The sequence below is a fragment of the Suricata suricatta genome, chromosome 5 (assembly GCF_006229205.1).
Source record: "Suricata suricatta isolate VVHF042 chromosome 5, meerkat_22Aug2017_6uvM2_HiC, whole genome shotgun sequence".
Lineage (NCBI taxonomy): Eukaryota > Metazoa > Chordata > Mammalia > Carnivora > Herpestidae > Suricata > Suricata suricatta.
Window position 1 is genome coordinate 124,083,973 of NC_043704.1, and position 22,998 is coordinate 124,106,970.

General features: G+C 33.3%; 1 protein-coding gene across 4 annotated transcripts in view; it reads left to right on the forward strand.

Annotated features, from left to right (window-relative positions):
* The window catches only part of STAG1 (stromal antigen 1), a 422,258-nt gene that overhangs the window by 352,485 nt on the left and 46,775 nt on the right, over positions 1 to 22,998 (forward strand). For all 4 annotated transcript variants that reach the window (XM_029940222.1, XM_029940221.1, XM_029940223.1 and 1 more), the window contains 2 exons: positions 6,677 to 6,757; positions 21,194 to 21,286. In XM_029940222.1, coding sequence (XP_029796082.1) covers positions 6,677 to 6,757; positions 21,194 to 21,286 — 174 coding nt within the window. The remainder of the gene's footprint in view (positions 1 to 6,676; positions 6,758 to 21,193; positions 21,287 to 22,998) is intronic.

Here is a 22,998-nt window from a genome sequence, read left to right on the forward strand (position 1 = left end):
GGGGGGGCACGTGGGTGGCTCAGTCAGTTAAGCATCTGACTCTTGGTTTCAAGTCATGATCTCATAGTTTATGAGATCGAATGCTACAAGAGGAGGGATTCTATCTTTCTCTCTGCATCCTCCCCACTTGGACTTTCTCTTTCTCTCAAAAATAAATAAACTTAAAAAAAAAATAAATGTTTTGAATTTATTTGCATAAATAATTCCTTTTACTTTGAATATGTCTTTAGATGACTATTCTTGGAATTATGAATGTTCCCTACTTTCACTATTTTATATGGACCAGAAGTCTATCTCCACTAAGTATGATATTATGGTTTCTTAATGATTTGGGAATGGTTGAGATGTCTATGTTGTTTGGACAGTTGCTTGCTTGTATTACTGGAAAATTTCAAGGTCATCAGCAGAAATTGTTCATTGAATCTTTCAAGCTGATCACTGACATGAAAAGTGTCAAAATGTTTTTTGATGTTAAAGCCTACACTGTTTATGAAGAAAAGACTAGTGTACGTGAACTGTTACGAGAAGGCCTGATGTTGTATGATGTGAATGCCTGGCCAGTGTCCTTTTCACAATATACCAAACCTTCTTTTGGAGATCAATATGAACAAATCTCACTAAAAGAGATTATAATATTCCACCCTGGACCTAATTATTGATATATCACATATTTCTTCATACTCTTCCTTGTTTTAAGTACTACTAGGAATTTATGAGAAAGCCTCACAGCAGAATTCCAGGGTCCAAAACTGTCAAGGATTCATGTGCATTAGCTTGCTATGTAATCCATTCCTTGAAAAGTCTTTTAATTCTTTAGTTGCAGAAGTCAACTAATAACTTTACTATTTGAATTTTGTTTTTTACCCTTCCAATGATAATATTTTTTAATGTATAGTATACTATCCCCACTGGTATTACAATACATCAGATGATCCTTCATTTCCAAAGCACTTGTAGAACTTAGGCTTAACCGACTGAGCCACCCAGGCGCCCCAGCACTTGTAGAACTTAGGAATATCTCTTCTCTGTTAAGGAATTATTTGTTTCTTCTTTATCACTATGAGTTGCCTAATGTTTGTGCTTTTTTTAGCATTTTCTCAAGAAAAATATTACTTTAAACTCTATTCTTTGCCATATTGACTATTTAGTTATAAAGTTGACATTTTTCTTTTATGTAAAGTTATGAATTTTAACATGTGTATAGATTTATATAATCTCCACCACAATGGATAACACATATCTTGAGTATGTGGATATGGAACAATTTCATCATCCCCAAAGCTTTTCTTCATATTATTTTTTTATAGTTAGATGCTTGCCCTACCTACAACTCCTAGAAATCACTGCTCTCTTTTTCATCACTATGGTTTTGCCTTTTTGAGATTTCCAAAATGAAATCATAAAGCATAAAGTCTTTCAGTAAGCACAATGTCTTCACTGACCATAATACCTTTGTCCAAGTTGTTTGAATTGATAGTTGGTTCATTTTTTAATTAATTTTTTTAATGTTTTATTTATTTTTGAGAGAAAGAGAGACAGCATGAGCAGGGGAGGGTCAGAGAAAGAGGGAGACACAGAATCTGAAGACAGGCTCCAAGCTCTGAGCCAGCAGTCAGCACAGAGCCTAACGCAGGGCTCAAACCCAGGAACCGCAAGATCATGACCTGAGCCAAAGCCAGATGCTCAACCAACTGTGCTGCCCAGGCGCCCCTCATTTTTGAATTAATCATTGGTTCAGTTCTACTCCATTGTGTGGATATGGCAGTTTGTTTTATTTATTTACCTGTTGAAAGACATTGGGTTGTTTCCATCTTTTTGCTCTTAGAACTAAAGCTGATGTGAACATATGGGTACAGCTTTTTATTTGAACTTAAGTTTTCCTTTATGTAAAATAAATGCACAGGAGCATAGTTGCAGGTATTAGGGTATAAATGTGTGTTTGACTTTATTAGAAATTGCCACACCATTTTTCAGAGTATCTACACCATTCTGCATTCCTGCTAGCAATGTGAAAGTACCATTTGTTCTGCATCCTTAGCAGTCTTTGATTACTTTTTACATTAGCCATCCTTGTAGTGTGTAGTGGTATCTCATTGTGCTTTTAATTAATATACATTTCCTTAATGTAAATGATGAACATCTTTTCCTGTGCTTATTTGCCAGCCTTACATTCTTCTTAGTAAAGCCATGTTGATTATTAATTTGCATCCAAAGACTTTGTTTAAGGGGATGTTAATTGTCACTCACATTAATCTACTCTGCATATGATAGAAAAACCAGTATAGGACATGAGAGGCAGACTAGTATGAAGTAGACTTGACTTTATTGTCGTGCATGTATTCACTAAAAAATTTGATCTCCATCCCCTTAAGTCTCCTGCAAACAGAAAAGTGAAAGAGCCCCAATTTATCCCAAAGTCATTATGTGAATTTTCTGTATTTTAAATGTGTCCTATATATGTACTTAATATATATCCACACATGTGTATATTATGTATGCATAATCATTTTTCCTTATTATTCTATAGTCATCTTGTATTTTCCATAAAAATTAAGTTTATAAACATAAATATTCTAGGAGCTTATCCTCTATAGTCTTTTTTTTTTCTCTTAAAAACATTTATTTTGAGAGAGAGAGCAAACAAGTTGAGGAAGGGAAGAGAGAGGGAGAAAGAGGGACTCCTAAGCAGGCTCTGTGCTGTCAGCGCAGAGTCTGACATGGGGCTTAAACCCATAAACTATGAGATCATGACCTGAGCAAAAATCAAGAGTCAGACCCTTAACTGACTGAGCCACCCAGGCACCCCCTCTTAGACTTTATTTACATATAATACTATAGTGTATCTTTAAGGTATGTGATATCATTGGCCAGAGGTTGATTGATTCTCATTAATTCAATCTTAAAGATAAAGAGCTGTGGTTCCTTTAAATAGGCAAAAGTAATTATTAAGGAAAAGGGGTAATAAATAATTTTATGTTGATTTAAGGTAGTGCTAACTGCTGTAATAGATTAATCTCAACATCTCAGTGGCTTAACAATAGAAATTTATTTCTCACCCTTATAAAGTATAATTAAGAGAAGTGGGGTGTCACTGCACCACCCAGTCATTCAAGGACCCAAGGTCTCCTGGGTCATTGGTATCCTGCTGGCAGATAGAGGAGAGTAGAAGACAGAATAGGCACTACTGCTTCTTTACTTTTGCCCAGAAATGTGCAGTATACATTACTGTGTCCTCCCAGGAACAATGTTAGCTCATGGAAACAGGAGGGCAGAGGGGTGGAGTTGGAAGAAATTCTTTGTCATCAGCCTTCTACTTGCTGTATTATTGGAAGACCCTCTCCAGGGAATCAAGGAAAGGAAGAAGGACTGTGGTCCTCAACAGTCACAACAGTCTCTTGGTTTTTCCTGTTTTTTATTGTTTGTCCTTCTTGTTTCATCTACTTGTGTCTACTACAGAAAGATGAAGTTGCTGAATACATGGCATTTGGACAAGTTGGTATAACATCATTAGTATAGAGGATAATAATGTAAAGCTAGGTTTTCTTTTGAAATGGGATCAGCTATATTGTTATATAATTTTACTGTGAGAAGCCAGGATGCTTTCTAGTCAATGAAAGTGAGTGTTTTATTTTAAAATAATGCAATGAAACCTTTTTAAAATAAACTCATGATGAATACCAACATATGAACAGAATAAAATGGAGATGCTCTACTTGAAATAGGTATTGGAGTAGCCAAGTGTCCACTCCCTCATAACCATTTCTAAGATACTTCTGTAAAACTTTGGAACAGTTTGAATCACTTCCTAGTATATAAATCAATAGAAATGTAGAAGGAAAGGAAGTTATATTTGTGATGATTTCTATATCTTAATTTCCTACTGATAATGTTATTTGTATATTACTTTTCTAGTAGTTTAAAAATTCAGACTATTACAAATTAAGAATTTTTAAAAATATATTCTTTTCCTTCCCACAAATCACATTACTAGTATACCTTATATTCTAAATTAGAGGTTATCATTATGCCTTAGGACCAGAACATGTACCTATATTGAGCATTTCCTAAGTATAGTAAGGTGATTTCTTTAGCATGTTTATAACTTGACAGTGTTTCAGTCGTCTTGTTTCTGACATGTCAGTCATTTATTACTGTTTGATAAAATCCTGACATCATCTCACTAGTGTTGCATCAAAAGCAGCACTACTTATCCCTCTAATTCTGATGAGTTATTTTCAGTGCTGAATAGCATATTGTAAATATCTTTTGCTTATGTGATCTGGAACCTAAAATTTTAAGTTCAAACTGGCTAAAATTTTAGCCACTTCCTTCACATTCCACTTAATGATTTCTATTTTGATTTATTATCTATATATAATCTCTAATTCTAATTTTTAGTGTATCAAGTGGGAAAGATCATAGAGATACTATAATAATGGAATATTTTATTAGATATGCTTTCTTGCAATAAAGATATATCATGTATTCAAACAAAAATGTAGTAAAACCCTGTGCAAAGTGAAATTCTTCTATAGTTATGATTCTTAACCAGTTTTATTTTCCTGAATTCTGTTATTTGTCTCTGGAAATAGGGACAGTATTTCACAGAACAAGAATTCAATGTCAGTAGAAAATGAAGATGTGCCCATCTCCATTAGTAATTAGAGAAATGCAAGTTAATACTGTATTAAGATTGTGATCTTGGTACTGTCTACCATAAAGTTAAACATACACGTACTATATGGGGCACCTGGGTGGCTCAGTTGGTTAAGCATCTGACTCAGGCTCAGGTCATGATTTCATGGTTCGTGGGTTTGAGCCCCACTTCTGGGTGTGTGCTGACAGCTTAGAGCCTGGAGCCTGCTTTGGATTCTGCATCTCCCTCTTTCTCTATTCCTCCTCCTCTCATGCTCTGTGTCTCTTTGTCTCTCCAAAATAAATAAACATTAAAAAATTTTTATTAAAAAAAAACATACAAATACTATATAATCCAGCAATCCTGTTTGTAAAACAGTGGCCCTCAAAGTATAGTTTGGAGAGCCCTGGTGGTTTCCAGGGCAGGTCTTTGAGGTCACACTATTTTTATAATAAGGGAAGATGTTACTTGCTTTTATTCTCATTATCTCACAAATGTACATTGAAGTATTGGTGTCATGCCAAAAAAAACCCACATTTATCTACAAAGACTACCAAAATAAAAATCCTTTTCCAGTAATCTGTGACACTGGAATTTCTTCACATGCTTCAAACAAAATAGCATATTTTAATAAGATGCAGAAGCAGATTTGAAACCATTTTTTATTAACTGTACGTTACATTTGCAAAAATGTGAAACAGTGCCATTCTTCCCACTAGATGATTTTCATTTTAGAAAATTTAGTGCTTTTTCAGAACTATGTATTCTTTAATATGATACAATTAGTTCATTTTAATTTTTTAAAGTTTATTTATTTTGAGAGCAAGAGAGGCAGAGCACTCTGCTCTGGGGTAGAGAGAAGGGGCAGAATCCCAAGTAGGCTCCATGCTATCAGTGCAGAGTCCGACATGGAGCCTGAACTCATGGACCATGAGATCATGACCTGAGCTGATACCAAGAGTTGGACACAACCAACTGAGCCACCCAGGCATCCCTCTTATTTTAACTTTTAAATGAACTAATATATATTTGAAGCATTATTTTAAATTTCTAATATGATAAATATGTTATATTACTCACATAAAAGCAATTTAGGGTTTTTATTAAGGAATTTTTTTAGTAGTTTTTAAGAGTGTAGAAAGGTCCTGAGAACTAAAACCTTTCAAGATCCTCTTAGCTAGACAAATGCATAATGGGTACCAGGAGACATATATATAAAAATAAGAATGTTCACAGCAGCAGTATTCACGATGGCCTAAAACTATAAGCACTGTAAAAGCTCACCAACAATAGAATGAATGAATAAATAGGATATTCTAAATATAGTACAAGACCAAGAAATAATGAACTATAGGTATATGCAGCAATATGTATTAATTTTAACTATAAATGTTAAAATGAAAGAAATCAGACTCAAAGTAATATATATTTATATTACATAATTCCATTTATATAATGTTCACAATTAGGCATAATAAGGTCTGTATTTAGAGAATGAGATTTAAGTATATAAAATATACCTACTGCCTGGTAAGTCAAAATGACTATTACCTTTAGAGAGGAGAAAAGACATTATATTGGGAGAAGGTGTTGGTAATGTTCTATTTCTTGATCTGGGTGGTGATTACATAAGTAATTTTCTTTAAATTAATTTGTTGTTTTATGTACATTTCTGTATAAGTGTTCTATTTCATAGTAAAAATGCTTTAAAACAAAAGTAATCATAAAATTTTGAAAAATGATTTCTACAGTTTCCCTTTAAAAATCTGACTGCACAAATTTTTCATAAAAGTATATTTTTGTTTAAAGCATAGTGTCATTTGGGGCCATATTTATCAAGACATTGTATCTTTATTCTCTAGATATGTTGGTTTGTCTTTTTTTTTAACTAAATATTATTTTACACATTCTCACCTTAATCCTACAAAAATTTGGACTGAAATCTTATTATAAGAAAAAAACTATGATAATCATTGTTCTTTTAATGCTATACAAACATAAATTATGTCTCATTTGTTTGAATTTTTTTATTTGATACAGATAGTCGTACAGGCACTGCAGTGTTCCCATTACTCGATTCTTTGGCAGTTGGTGAAAATTACTGATGGTTCTCCTTCCAAAGTAAGTAAGAGTTTCTGAAGGCAGAAGGGTTATTACTAAAACAAAATAACCTTGTTTAAATCATTATTTAATAATTTAATGTTACCAGTTATTATAATAAATTATAATTTTAATAAGATGTATAATAATTGTATTCAATTCTTGCTTTATCCTATGAGTAAGTATATTTTACGTCTTTGGAAGATAACCAGTTCTTCAAGCAACAGATGCAGAATTGTATAGATACACCAAGTTAAAAGTCTTATAAGAAATAACTGTAGTAGAAACCACAAGAGCTCTGATAAGTGAATTGCTATTTAAAAGAGAATAATACTTAAGGTAATACTGTGTAGAGCTCTTAGTTATGAAATTATGGCACTTTGGGGCCCAAACTAAACAACATTCTTGATAAAAACAAACTGTTAGATAAATCCATGACCATTTGAAATAAAAAGGGAAATACAAATCAGAGATTAAGTGAAACTAGGATCTAAGAGAGTCAAACCAAAGCCTAAAGCCTACTTATATTAACCTTGAGGATATTGTCTAATCTAGACAAATCTGAAGGCCCTTCCAAGGTGGAATAACTAATAGGTAGCACATCTCCCTGATAAAGTTGGGATACTGAAGAGCACACGGGTAAATTAGAAATAAGCTCATTCCAACTCCATTCATGAGGAAAATATAAGGAAAATAGCCTGTCTTAAAATTTGTCATTGATTAAATTGAAAGATAGAGGTCTTTCATGAAAGTTTATAACCATGAATGAGTTTTCATATAGGTCATACTTCTTCAGTGTTCCATTAAAAAAAGTATTAAAAGCAAATTAAATTAAATTAAAATTGATTTAAAATATTTGTGGTTGTGATATCTCTAAGCACCTAACAGAATCAAATGTGAATTCTTTGTGAAGGAATTTGCCTCTAAGAGGCAAATAAAATTTTGAGAAAAATGAACTTATGTTAAAGATTACTCAACTAAAAAGAAAATGCGAAACCATGAACAAAACCATGAAGAGAATCAGACCAAAAAAATACTATTTATACATTAGAATTATCTGATACAAATATAAAGTAAATATATTTCAGTTGTTTTATGAAATGAGAAAGACTTGAACATATGAATTAAGAGCAAACACTTGATAAAGAGCCAAATAAAAATATTATGTTTACATATCCTCATCTTAATTAAACAGGTGCTGTTTAACCAGTAAAGAAGGTTAATAATTCATCATAGAACCAACAGCTTGTTATGGAGCATTCTTTTCTTTCCTGTTAATAATTTGAGGATTTTTCTGCCTTTAGAAAATAATTAGGGTTTTTATTTATTTTCAGTTAGAACAACAGTAATATATTGGTTAGCCTCCTCATTTTTCCATTTTATTGACAATGTTCGTCTTAAAAAGCAAAAATCAGAGTTAACCTTCTGTTAGTAACAAAAGTCATTTAAAGGTATGAACATTTTCATGTTTGTGAATTGTTCTTTAATATTGTAAAATTAAAGGAGATTGAATATATATAAATTAAAATTTGATAGCAAGAGTGTGTATATTACACACAATTACTCAACTTTTATTTTGATTTTTCCATCTGGTTTTGGTATTCAGTTTTTTTCCACTAAGATTATTTATGTTATCTGAGCTGTTATAATTTAGCTGGATGTTGATACTTGCATTTAAGTAAATTTGAAATATATATACTTGGCCCAAAAAAAAGTAGCATAATTAATGGTGGTTAATCCCTCTATTTAGTTTAATTTCCATTTTGTTCTTTTATAACTATATTCCATAATTGGAGTGAGACTCTATTCTTGAACCCATTTCTTTGAAAGTTTTCTCTTTTTTAATCCTGTTATAGTATTATTTTGAGATTCCTCACCTTTCTGTTTAATTTCTCACACATTCTTCTAATAAAAGATTTCTTCATTTTTTGTCATAAGTTACAATACAGATTTCATAGTTGTCATTGCTACAGTGACAGTACACCTGATGTGGTCAACACAGATTTTCTCTATGCCAGAAAGAATGCTGTAGCATCTTTTAGGTGCTTTATATTTGGTTGATTTCTGTTTATTGTTTCATGTACATTTATATTATATATGAAATTCTCCTTACTTTAAGTGTCTCTCACATTATTTTTTCTCATTTTGAAGTTGTTGGTATTTTTTAAACGAAAGTATATTCAGTAATCATTGTAATTTAAAAGTAGTTCTCTAAGTGATACTCTTTAAAAGCATGAATCTTCAAAATACAAGAAAACTTTGAAAATTAATTTTTCATTGCTAAGATTTCTCCTTTTAAAACAATTGTAATGATTTTTATACATAATAATAACTAGTTCATGAATTGCCAAACTTTCTTCTCCTCTGTATGATGTAGGATATCTTTGAAAATTTAAATGCATAAGCTTTGTATGTACTTAATCTTTATTATTACTATCCCACTTGATATCAGCTTCCTAACTGTAGTTCCAGCCACATCATTAATTTGTATAAATAACCTTGAGGCAAGTCCCTTGGATAATTTTAAAATCAGTAACATATGTCATACCATTTTATCTATTGTGAATTGCTTTCCAGGTATTAATAACAACTAAAGTAATGACATGTGTCAGGTTACTTATTTATAAAACAATTATATTGGGCCAATTTTTTCTAGCTTTAAAATTCTTCATTCTGCTAAGGTTAATAACTACAGATGTCTGGGTAGTTATATAAGAAATCTCAACAGTAAACTCTGGGAAATAGAAATTCTTTGGGGGCAGGCATAAGGAGAGAAATTTACTTTTTGCTTTATACCGTTTGATACTGTTTGAAGGATTGTTTTTATTGATGATGGTATCTAATGGTGATAATTTTATCACAGCTACTTTCAAACACTAGTATAAAAACATCTTGATTCTCCATCCTAATCTTACATTTTGATTTATCATATAGAACTCACAGTTTTTAAACTTGAATGAAAACTAGAAACATGCCTTATGTGTCCTGTATCTTATTTGCTGTAGCAGCATTATTCTGTTTTTTATAAATGTGATATTAAAGCTATAAGGAAGTTTGGAAGTGATTTGATGGCACCTGTTGTAGATAAGGCCTGGAAGAGGACATTGCTGTTATTATTAATTTGTTGATGCTTTACATCAAGTGATTTTGTAAGTCACTTGAATTAAATGCTTTAATTTAATTAAATCTTCCTAATAATTCTAAAGTGGATATTATGATATCCCCATTGTGCTTAATAATAAGGAACTGGATACTTAGAAACAATTGGAACTTAAGTAAGATCTGAAACTTAGAGCACAAGTCTTTTGAATCTCAATCTAGTTAGTTCTTCTGTTAGCACTTTTAAATTCTTCTGTTATTAAGATTTTAATACAACTAGTTCTAGAGAGTTTTGTTGTTTTAAACAATTTTCTAAGGGCACATTGGTTGACTCCTTGCTGAACACCAGCTAACAATGTGAATTAATCAGTTTGGTACTGAAGTTATGTTATATAGCCAGTTTTCATCATTCTGTATCCCCGAAGAGGATACTTTTAAATGAGAAGTGACTGTGACTTTGAATGCCTCAGTTTGTAATGCCCAGTGGGTTACAGTTAAAGTATAATACAGAGGACTTTTGGTAACGCACTCTTATTTTTCCTTCTAATTTGTTTTCTAAAAATTAAATTTAATAAAATGGCCCTTTGTGGTCTATATATTTTAACACGTGTAATCATTTAGAGACAACTTAAAAGTGTTCCTACATGAATTATTTTTTATTTCTGTTGTTGAACAATTATGTTAATGTGAAATGAACCATTTTGTTAGCGAGAGAGCTAGCCAGCTAACCACTGTCTGTTTTTCTCTACTCACTATTGCATTTATAGAAGAAATTCATTTAAATCTCTGAAGCGGTCACTTATGTTTTTGATTAATAAATTATGTTTATTAGTTTTGGCATATAATATAAAGCAGAATGGTTTTCATAAATTTGGGCTCTCTTATTTGAGTAGTTGTTCATTGTAAAAAATATATTTCTGAATATATTTTTGGATATATTCAGTGGATAACCACTGTTAATATTTTGGTGTATTTTCTTTCAGTACTTTCTCTAACATATTTCAGTCTTATTGAAATCATAGTGTGTTTACAGTTTATAAAATTTTGTGTCTCCTCTTCAATCAACATTTCCTTCAGTTATTAAGAAGTGTTTATAGATAATATTTTTAATGTATGCATGATAGTCCATTGTATAGCTCTACCATAATTTATTTTACCACTTTTATCTCTTGGATATTTAGGTTATCATGTTAACAAATAAAATTAATGCCATGCTGGGCATTCTGGTGCAAAAGCTTGTTCTGTGTTTTTACATTGTTTCATCCTGTATTATATTCTTAGAAATGGAACTGCTGGGTCAAAGATGGTACATACTTTTAAGGCTTGATTTATATTGCCAAATTGCTTTTCAGAGAGTACTTTCTAAATTTTTTTTCTCTATTGTTATGAACACTGTCATTCAGAAAATTATGAATGGTAGTTATATTTGAAATTTAAAAACGTTCAAGTTATAATTTAACACAACAGTGAAAACTTTTATAAGTTTTTATAAAATAAAGTATGTGAGAAGGCTATATCAAGAATAGGATTAGATCTTTATTTGAATTGGAAGTGCATTGGGTTTTACCAATGGGTATTTCCTCTGTTCCCCTAATTTCCAGAGTTGAAGCTCTTTGGCAGTCACACAGGTCATGCTCAGTATACTTTGCTCCGGTGCCCCCTAGTGCTGGTCCTGTAGAAGCAGCCTTCAGTTTCTCTTCTCTAACAGAAAACATCCTTCTTCCTTCAGCTCCTTCTGGACATATACAAAGACATTTAAAGAGCCAGGTAAATAAGAGTTAGGGCTAATATAATGCCCCTACTGCCTTTTTTGGCCTGGGGATCTATAATTTATCCTCACTATTTTTTTCCTCCTGGGAGGAGCTGTCCTATTCTCTATAATCTTAAATTTGTAGCTCTCTGCCTTACCCTGCATGTTCCTAAGGCAGTGGTAGACAGGGCCTGGGGCAAACATCCCTGCCTTTTGGACCACAGCCCTATTCCTGATCTTTTAAGTTAAAGAAAGTCAACATCCCTCGGGTAGCTATAAGTCAAATTATTATTGAAGTATTTAGCTGCAAAATTTATTCCTCCATTACCTTCGTGACTGAAGAGTCTCCTCTGCGAAGTCCAACTTGTTTACCTCCAAACAGACTGAGGAAGGGAAGACAGAGTTAGGGTGAAAGTGGAACCTGAAGGTGGCTAAGCTCAGTGAGGAGATATGTTTAATCTTGCTATTCTCTATACAAACATACAATTTTAGAAATGTACTAGAAATAGGCTTAAATGTGTAAACATCTGCAGGCAGCTTTTTACACCTCTTTCTTTTCTCTTCCCTTCCCAGTCCCTTAGAATAACAAAAATAAGAGAGTTAGCTCATTTGGGACCTTGCTCCAAATTCCTAGAAACATAAAATACAGATAGTGCCTCTCCATTTCAGAGTTAACTGCTTTGTGTAGGGAGGGAATGGGGCCAAGAATGGAAATAATAGTTGTCTCTCTAGGAACAAATTTTTAGTAGCATATAACCATTTTACTTCATTCTTTTCTTCTTAAATCTTTAGCCCCTACCTTTTTTTCATGAGAATTCTATCCTCAGTAACTATCTAGTTAATTTAAAGCCTTTCCTTTTGATTGTTCCAAGACTTCAGAGTCATTTTTTGATAGTTACATTTTTATTAATATTATGTCCTATCTCAAGTAGTTAATTGACTGGTCGAGGAAAGTTAAGGTAGAAAATTCCAGGTCTTGTTTAATACCCATTTCTTGTTCAGCTCTCAGAGTGTTCTTTGAAGAAAAAAAAATCTGGAATATTGAAGTAGATGATTGTTTATACCAAATTCTAAATTTCTCCAAAATTTTATGTGACTTCTAAAAACCTCTGGAATCAGAGGTAAATATATTTAACTTAGAAGAGAACTTACAAGCCATGATTATAATATTCCATTAAGAATTATATGCTGTTTGCAACCATATTCCTCCTGGGCCTCCAGTTTTGAAAATTGCCATCTGGTAGGGAAAGACCATGTAAAGCTTCCTCAAGCTTTACTAGCCTAGCCAATCAGATGCTATTTCTGCTTACACAGGGACAGTGGTCTTTAAAGCCCCTAATTTATAAATACTGAAACTCCTTAACATATTTAATGCCTTTCAGATAAGTAGTAAGCCAGGACCAAGAAGATCTATTCTAAGTAACAATTATTATAATGTAAAAGTACGTTTTAACTGAGCTTACCCAAGATCTAAAGTAGTTTTAAGAATGTTTAAATACAACATAACACTTGCCACTTTCTACTACAGAGATTGGAGATTTGCCTCACCAGAATTAATGGTAAAAGAAGTTTACTTTCCTGTCCATTTATTTGAATAGAAAGGAAATGGGTGTTTTATATTCTACTTTATACCCTGATACCATAATGCCTTTTCCTTCCTACAATAGGCTTTTTGTTTTAAAAATGTTTTTTCCAGCAGCCATTCTAAAATTTCTAGGTATTTGTTAGATGACTTCTTGTCACATACCCAGTTCATATATATAAGAAACTTGTAGTTTATAAATAGGGTGTATTTCCAGAATTTTTTGTATTGGAGAATGGTCTTTGGAATTAAATCTAAGTTCAAATTTTGGTGCCATTTCTTACCTCCTGTGGCAAAGATAACCAAGTTACTTCACCTTTAAACTTGAGTTTCCTAATGGGTATGGGTATGTGCTGGATAAGGGTGTTGGGAATATTTAGTTGAAAGAAGTGTTTTAGCAAACAACAACTGTTGTTTTGAAAGCATCAAACTGCAGTCCTTGTCTATGCTTTCCTAATCTTCCCTTTCACAACCAAGAATGGATACTAAAGGAACAATTATCTAAGGCTGTGGAGGTATGTAAATACGCTCAGTAGCTAGTGTAGAGAAAGCATGGTAGATTTTAGTTCTCCATCTGTATCTTGGAATGATTGGGAATTCCGGTCTCTCACTTTGGTCCTAATAGTTGCTACTTTTCCCCTGCCCCTCTGATTCCTCCTTTAACTTCTTTCACCTTGGTACCCTCTAGGAAGGATGTCAGAAGAATATGTTTTAGAACTACTGTAGACAGCTTAAGGGTTCCTGGATCATAAATGGGTTAGTCTGAGGCAATAGTAAGAGTCAGCAGGTGGGGATTCAAATTACCAAGAACAGCAACAACACTGAAAACTAGGTATTACATTTAGGGTTTAAATATTCAATAGTTAATTTACTGTGTATTCACAGAAGTGGCACACCCTATCCCCATCCCCCAAAAGAGAAGCTAGTAGCAGCTATTCATATAAGAAAGCAGTTTTAAACATAGTGTTTACTCCACTACAGTCGTGACACTTTTTACTATGTCTCTTGCTCACTGATGTGTCCCAAGTGAATGAATATAGTTTCATTTGTTTTTATCATATTTAATGTGAATAATGACTTATTGTGCTGAAAAATAATGAGCCTCACTATGTGTTAGTAAGGGTGCTAAATACAGGTAAACATAACACAAGTTATGCTTCAAAGAGTTTATAGTCCAGTACAGACTGGGCATACTATGGCCCGTGGGCAAAATGTGGCCTGACCCCTGTTTTTATAATAAAGTTTTAATGGAACACAGCCATGTTCATTAATTTATGTGCTATATGTATTTACAGTACATTATTTATATGCTAATTTATATTAAGTGTCATAGTTAAGTGGCTGGGATAGATACTGTATGGCTGATGGAGCCTAAAATATTACTGTCTGACCCTTTACACAAAAAGTTTGCCAATTCCTGGCTTTGTAAGGTAACCCCATGGTCTTGTTTCCCAGACTTTGTCAATAATCCTGTTTGTCTTTTCTGGTTAACTAGTCTTTTGCCCTTCTTTGTCATGAAAAGTGATCACCAAATTCTTTACAGGCTTTGTTTTCATATCCTGACACCTTTGACCTGGGCCTGATCCTTATTTTACAACTTTTCTGTTCTGTTTCTGACTATTCTAAAAATGTGTATCTGTCAGGTAATATGTAGTTATATACTACTAATTTTATGTAGGTGCTGCTAATATTTCTGTGGCTTCAGTTTCTGGCTATGGTTATCTTAAGGAGTATTTCATAGCAATGGATAAAAGGACAGCTAAAATAAGTCTTTCTCTAGACGTGTAAAATTGTGATACATAATAAAAAGGAACCACTCATTTACTGTAGTGTACAAAGATGAAGGAAGCTAAAGGAGAAGTCAGAGTTATGGGGGGGAAATAGTGACTATTAGGACCAAAGTGACAAAGTTGACTTTCCACATTACTCTGAAATACAGATGGAGGACAAAATCTACCATAATGTATCTCAAATCTTTAGTAGCTACGTGTTTGTGTGTGTAGGAACTAAACTGTGACCTTTCTCCACCGACCATGATCATGTCGAGATACTTGTCTCTTAGGGGACTGTCTACATTTAAGATCAGTTTTTCTTCTTAAGCTGTTAGAGTAAGTCAACTTTGAAACTTTTAGTACCTTTGAGAAAACTTCTTTCTACTATGGCTTATATGATAAATTCACCATCTTAATTATGCCAGCCTTATTCAGCATTTTTCATTGTTGACAATTTGCCAACGAGGGTGTAAAAGATCTTAATTGCTTGAAATTTTTGGTTTCAGTAATACCAGGAAAAAAACCAAAAAAAAAAAAAAAAAAAAAAAGTTTGGCCTGGCTAGTGAAGCAGCTTGCAAAATGAATATGAAAGAATCTAGCCCCAAGATATTATAACTTAAGTCTCAGTATAATATTATCACCTGACCCATTTGAATTCCTTTCCATAGCTACTTTAGGGAAAATTGTTCATGATGCTAAGCTGCTTTGTGAAAATAAGAGACAATACTGTTTCATTTAAGAAAAAGTATTTGAAAAGAAGTACCATATGCTTAGTATATCTATAGCTTATTTTGCACTAAGTAGCAAATTACTCTTCTATTCATTCTCTGTCTTTAGTTCTCACCTCTGTAATTCAGGTACTCCAGCTAGAAAGGGAATTTATAAATAAAATCCAATCTGTTAAAAGTTATAGAGGTACTCTCTAAACATTCTAGTTTCTTAAAATTGCAGTCTGGATAATCAGCATATTGTGTTCTTGGGTTGTTTTTCAAAGTCCATTGAGTTGACTGGGTTTTTTTGTTCATATATAAATATGCTTGAATAATTTGAGTTTCAGATATCTTACATCTATAATGCCTGTTTCCTCAACATAGTAATTTTCTCATTTTATAGAAAAAAGTTATTATAGCAAAATGGTTAAGAGCACAGACTAGAGGCAAACTGCTTTGGTCTTTGGGCCTGCATTTAACATCTCTGCCTGTTTCTTCATGTATAAAATGGGAGTGATAATAATATCAATACCCACCACAGTTATGAGGATTAGTTTAATATATTCATGGAAAGCTTAGATTAGTGCCTGGTACACAGTAAGTGCCAGTAAATGTTAACCTTATTATTATTGAATTCTAGCCCAGAAAAATAACCACATACAAAATGCACCTGTTTATTCATTGTAAGTTAAACATACTTAATTTTTTTCATAATGACTTTACAGCTATTACAACAAAAGAGAAGGTATTTCATTCCAGAATATGTAGAATATAACAAGGTTTCTCAAATTTTAAAACAGCCAATGGTTTATTAAGTTTATTTATTTATTTTGAGAGAGAGAGAGAGTTGGGGAGAGGCAGAGAGAGCGAAAGAGAGGGAGAGAAAATCCCAAGCAGCTTCTACACTGTCTGCAAGAGCCCAACATGAAGCACAAATTCATGAACTGTAAGATCATGGCCTGAGCTGAAACCAAAAGTCAGACACTTAAACAGCTGAGCCACCTCAATGATTATAGTTTAAAGGACTTCAAGTAAATGTACTAATTTTTGTGGTTTTAAACTAAGCTCTTATTATTGGCCCTATTTAGAATATTTTTATATTCTTATTTTTTCTTATCCTTTTGAATATCATCTATTCTTGTTTTTCAAGAGACATTAAGAATAAAGCCCATTCCATGGAAGAGGGCATTTGTTGGCATGAGGACTGTGTGTTACATGGAAACCAACTTGACAATAAACTGTAAAAAAGAAAAGAATAAAGCCCATTCTGTGAAACTTATCTTAATGCTCAAGCTTTAAGCTGGCAAACCCTCAACCTCTTTTAAAGTTTTGATTTAACATCCTGAAGTTTTCTCAAAATATTTATTACCCCATATCCCAGAAGTGGTTACCTGCCTTAACTTAGCACAATCACAGCGTTTGGAATCATCATTCCAACTATTTAAATCATATGAAATATTGTAGAGTGAATAAAAGCACTGTATTCTGAAATCCACCAGAACTTAAACTCTCTTCCCAGCTGTTTAAAGGGATTGACCATATAAGATTACTTAAAATATACAGTATCTCTGCCCATTTACCTAAACCTATTGGTAATTACATTTCTCTTAATGGAATCTAACTGACTACAAATAAATTAACTTTCTTGAACACTCAGGTAATATTTAAGTTGCATCCAAATCTAGTCCAAACTTTACTGCTAAAGGCCTTTCTTTAACTTCTGTTTTCTTGGTTGCTTCCCATTTCCAGTTTCTTAAAATACTTATACTGGTTAGTCATCGGTTGGTTGCTTACTTAGTTGTGATGTTAAACTTACAATTCTTCAAAAGAAGACATTTTACAGATGACACATCTGTTTTATGATTGACCTTTAAAGGAATACTTGGCTTCCAACTCTAAAGAAAGCTAATTGCCTAGACTGCTTCTTTGCACACTAACCAAGAAATTTAAGGAAATAAGGGAGCATCATTTTTTAAAAACTGTTTAGAAGTTTGATAAAATGAAGATATGGCACATTGACCCTAGGATTGTGATATCATCTGTATTATGTATACTTGCATTTCATTTAGTAAGTATTTATTAAACACCTGCCTGTGCCAAGCACTATTATAGGTACTAGCAATGGAACAGTGAGCATTCATCCTTTGAATACTGGGAGGTTTACCGCCTAGCACCTGTCTTTTCTCATTTGAGTGTCTATGAGTGAAATCAGCAGAATCACAAAATACCATAGAATCTCATAGTTTATGTCTTGTTTATAGAATTTTAAACTCTTTAATCCTGAGACATAAAATAATTGGTGAAGATCATGTAGCTAGTCAGTATCATGGCTTTTTGTTTTTCTTTCAGTTATTTATTCAGCAAACATTGTCAATTTCTTTCTATTAAAAAGACCGACAAAAACCAAAGTGAGGGAGCTCCTTCGTCAGCCTCCAAAGACCTCTCTAGCAGCCATCCCTTTTTTTTTTTTTTGACTCTTTACAAACTTTTTTGAAAAAGTTGCTTTTTTCTTTCATTCAAGAAAATGGAAGATTTCCACTGCAGTCTGACTTCGGCCTTTCTAATTCCATTGAAAATTTTCTCCCCAAGGTCACTCACAACTTCATCATGTTTTATGGGGTACTTTCTAATTCTTAGCTTGTCTTTTCTGTTATGGCACTTGTCACTATTAAATTATTACCTCCATTTGTAATTTTTTTTTCTTAACATTTTTTGGGTCACGTGGATGGCTCATTTGGTTAAGCATCCAACTCTTGATTTTGGCTCATGGTTTGTGAGATTACGCCCATGTCCAGCTCTGCTGACAGCATGGAGCCTGCTTGGAATTGTCTCTCTTCCTCTCTCTTTCTCTGTCCCTCCTATCCACTCAAACACGTGCATACCCTTTCTCTCAAAATAAACAAACATTTAGGCATGCCTGAGTGGCTCAGTTGGTTAAGCCTCTGACTGTTGATTTCAGCTCAGGTCTTGATCTCATGGTTTGTGAATTCAAGCTTTGGAGTCCGCTTGAGATTCTCTCTCTCTGTTCTTCCCCTGTTCATGCCCTCTCTCAAAATAAAACTTTAATAAGCAAACTTTTTTTAGAAAACTATTTTTTTAATGTTTTCTTTCTAGAATATGCCAAATTTTTCTGGTTTTTATTCCTACTCATACCATTTCTTAGCTTTCTTCATGTGCTCTCCTTTCTCATCCATCTGTTAAATGTTGGTGTTCCCCAAGATACTTTTGTCCACCTTCTAAAAATTCTCCTTGAGTAGTCTCATCTACTTCCATCACTTCTGTTGCCATCTAAATGCTGAAGACTCCCAAATCTTCATTCTTTCTTAAATTCTTTCCCGTGGCCTTTGAACTCCTATATTCAACTGCCTACTAAACATGAATAGAATATTTTTCATGAATCTCAGATCATCATCTCTAAAATTGAGCTATTAGGTTAACTATTTCAGTGATATACACCATAATCCACCTCTTAGGTGACTACCTGGAAATTTAGGATTCATCAACAGCCCCCATTCTGATTAGTTCCTAAATTCTATGCTACTGCTTTAATTTCTCTTCAGTCTATTCACATCTTTACTGCCAACATTTTATTTTCAGGCCCTCATTCTAAATTATTCCTATGGCCTTTGTTAATATGTAAGGAAACAGAATAATGACTAAGAGCATGGACAACTTTGGAGTCACAGGAGTCAGATAACCGTATGTTTGGATCCTTACCCTAACACTTAGAATCCATGGGTGTTCTGAAGTTCAGTTTCCTCATTGGTAAAAAAGGAATATTAACACTTATTTCATATGGTGATTGTGAGATTTAAATTTATGGCCCATAGGACACAGTTCTTAGTACATAATTAGCACTCAGCAGAAGCTTGTATTTATTATTATCAACCTCCCTATTCCATATCATTCTTCATTCTGCTTATAATATTCTTCAAAACAAAAGTATAGCGCTCTCATAATGAAAATTCTTCTACAGTAGTTCCTTATTGCCAGTAGGGTAATAACCATATGATACAACATGGAACTTTAAATGATATCCCATTTAAATGGAAATGGATCCTTTCTTCCTCTTCAGCTACTCTCCTCCCTATTTGTGTCCCAGTCACAATAAATTAACAGCCTTTCAAAAGCACATTCAGTTTTTTGAACATTTTGTGCCCTCTGGGATACCTTTTTCTATATAGCTGAATAATTTTTAGTTGTTGTTCAGAGCTCAGCTTACATATTATCTTCTTTGGGAGCTCTTCTGTTACTACTTTTGACTCTGGATTAGGCTTTCCAACTTAGTACTTCTTACATTCTGTTGCAGCCGACTGTTCTCTTGTCTGTTTCCCCTAATGTATAATGACTCTTTGAAATTAGAGGTCAAAGAATGTTGAGTTTTGGCTATTGGATGTTTATCTGCAAGAACATTTAATGTTTTCAAGACAGTATTCTTTTTACTATTCTGCACAAAATGACCTTATTCCTTCTTACAAATACTACACTCAGTATAGCAAAAGGAAATGTGTGTAATTTTTTAAGTATCTTTATTTGGGATGTGAAGATCACCAAAAGGAATTAGTACTGTCATCTGTACGAAGAGTAGCTTTAAGATGTTTAGTACTAGAATACTTTGTAGAAGTGATTTCCACATCAGCCTAATTTAATTACTCTTCATTACTATTTTAAACATCGATGTAATACTGAATTATCTCATGTGTCTTCTTCATTAGTGAGAATATGAGCTCTGATATCAGGCAGTCCTGGCTTCAACTCTTGCTAATAATGACTACTACTAATCAATATAAATGTTAGATTATGTAACAGTATGCCCTCAAACCAGTGCCTGACACATTTAGGTGCTTGATAAATTTAAATTTCCTTTTATACTTTTTAAATGTTTCACATCGAATATTATATGGCCATCTAATTAAATCCTGTTCACTCATTCAATTTTAAATTAAAGCCCATCCTCTTATAAAAGTCCCTTCAGCTCAGCTCTCTCTGCTACAATTAGAGTTAATGCAAAAAAATTTTGAACACTTAATTGTTCTGTGATTACCCTAATTCTTTGCCAGGATGTTAACTCTTGGAGGGCATAGACACTGTTTTAAAATTATTTTTCTTAAAAAGCATTTATTTTTCTTCTCTAGACATTTTGAAAAGTGCTGAGAATGTGGGGGAAATTCAGTGCACATTTGTTGCTTAATTGATTTTTTCAGGGTGCTGCTCTGCCCCATCACCTTACTACCAACTAGTATGTATTTTGTAATGACGAACAACTTTAATATTAACCCAAGTAAAACATATTTATAAAGGAAAATATGTTGGAGGAAATCATACTGAGCATTCCATAGCTAAATAGAATTGAGTGTTTGGGATTATACCCCTTCCATTAGGATAACTAGGAAATAACTATATGATTTGGTTCCCAACAATAATTTTGGCTTTCTGGATTTCCTTAACAGTAAACCAATGGGCTATTTTCCATTTATTATTTCTTCTGGATCAGGTTTATAGGATATTGTAATTTATGCTTGTAAATTTGGATGTGTCTTACAGGAGGATTTGTTGGTATTGAGGAAAACAGTGAAATCCTTTTTGGCTGTTTGCCAACAGTGCCTATCTAATGTTAATACTCCAGTGAAGGAACAGGTAAGAAATTACCAGTTAAAAGCTTTCAATAAAAATAACTAAATGCATTGAAGAACAGTAAGTTGTCGATTTTTTTATGACAATTCTTAACATACAGATCTATCCCTAACATTTATGGAACCTGGGACAAAAGTATGGATGTCTAAATATTTAACTTAACAAAGTAAGCTAACAAATTTGTGATATGTCTTTTTACCTAGACAAATACACTATTATAATGACCTACTTCCAAAATTCCTCATTCCAGGAATTCTATCCCAAAACTGGGAGGGTTGAAACTGGGCTGTGGTCCATCATCTTCTGACCTCACCCTCTTCTCATCACACCAGGAAGAACTTCTCACACATACATGTAAACCCTTCAGCCCACATATCCAAACTCTGTCAACATCATCCCCTCAAACAGTCACCTGTTTGAGGAGTACACATAAAAGAGATATAGTATATCCAGAGAAGAGGGCTGTGCAGCCTTTGGTAACAGAATCAGGTCTCCCTGCACCTGGATAGTAGGAGTGCAGGTGGGTATATCCCATTGATTCAGCAGACTCCTCAATCCTTGGGAAGGACAGCACAGCCCAAATACTGTTTTATATAAGAGAGAATACTTTTTTCCATATTGTTTATTTTCATCATAATGTTGGTCTAGAAAATGTCTAGTTAATTGGAGTACTGTAGTACTTACACGTTGCTATCCCTTCTAAGTAGGTTATCACATCTATTAGTTATCTGTTTTATCAGCATCTAACTTAAATGAGAACAGAGATGGTCTTCTCTAAACCTGCTGAACCCCATAAATGAGTGGTGTCTAAAACTACCTAGCTTAGGACTTTTAAACCAAAAATTCATTATTTGTGCATCATCACTGGTGATATCCAAAACTATAGCCTCAGTAGATAGATAAATACATAGATATAGATATACAGATCTATATCCATCCGCCTGGATTCTCCTTATGCTCCCCTTTTCAAGTGACTCTTTCTCAATATCTTTAGATATTTAGTAGTTCATCATGGCATAGTCAGAGCATGAACTGCCATGATTCATGCTGAAGGTGGACAGCCAAGTATGCAGTCAACTCCAAATACATACCAAAACTGTGTTTCCCTATAGAAATAAAGATTTATAATGCGGTAAGTGAATTGTTTCGAGTTATCAGAGCCCTCAGTTATCCCACAACAGAATCATTCAGTTATAGTAAACTGGTAACAGACTTATTTCATACTGTCCATTAAATAGGGCAAATTTGACTTTAACTATAACTGTCTCTTTAGAGAAATGTATTGAAATTTCCCTTATGTGATTGAACTTGTTGGCAAGCTTTCATATAGTGGTTTTATGTGAATGGTCTTAAATTCAGTTTTAAACCTACTGAGAGGGTTTATTTTTTTAAGTTAGTTTTCTTTTTTAAGTTTATTTATTTATTTTTGAGAGAGAAAGAGCACAAGCTGGGGAAGAGCGGAGAAAGAGAGGGAGACATAGACTCCAAAGCAGGCTCCAGGCTCTGACCTGTCAGTACAGAGCCTGATGCAGGGCTCAAACCCATGAACCATGAGATCATGACCTAAGCTGAAGTTGGACACTTAACCAACTGAGTCACACAGGTGCACCTACATTAGATTTTTTAAAAGCAGAATCCTTAAATAATAACTTTAAGGTTTAGAGTACTGCATTGTAATTTGTTGAATAATACAGTTTGCCTTAAGATTTATGCTT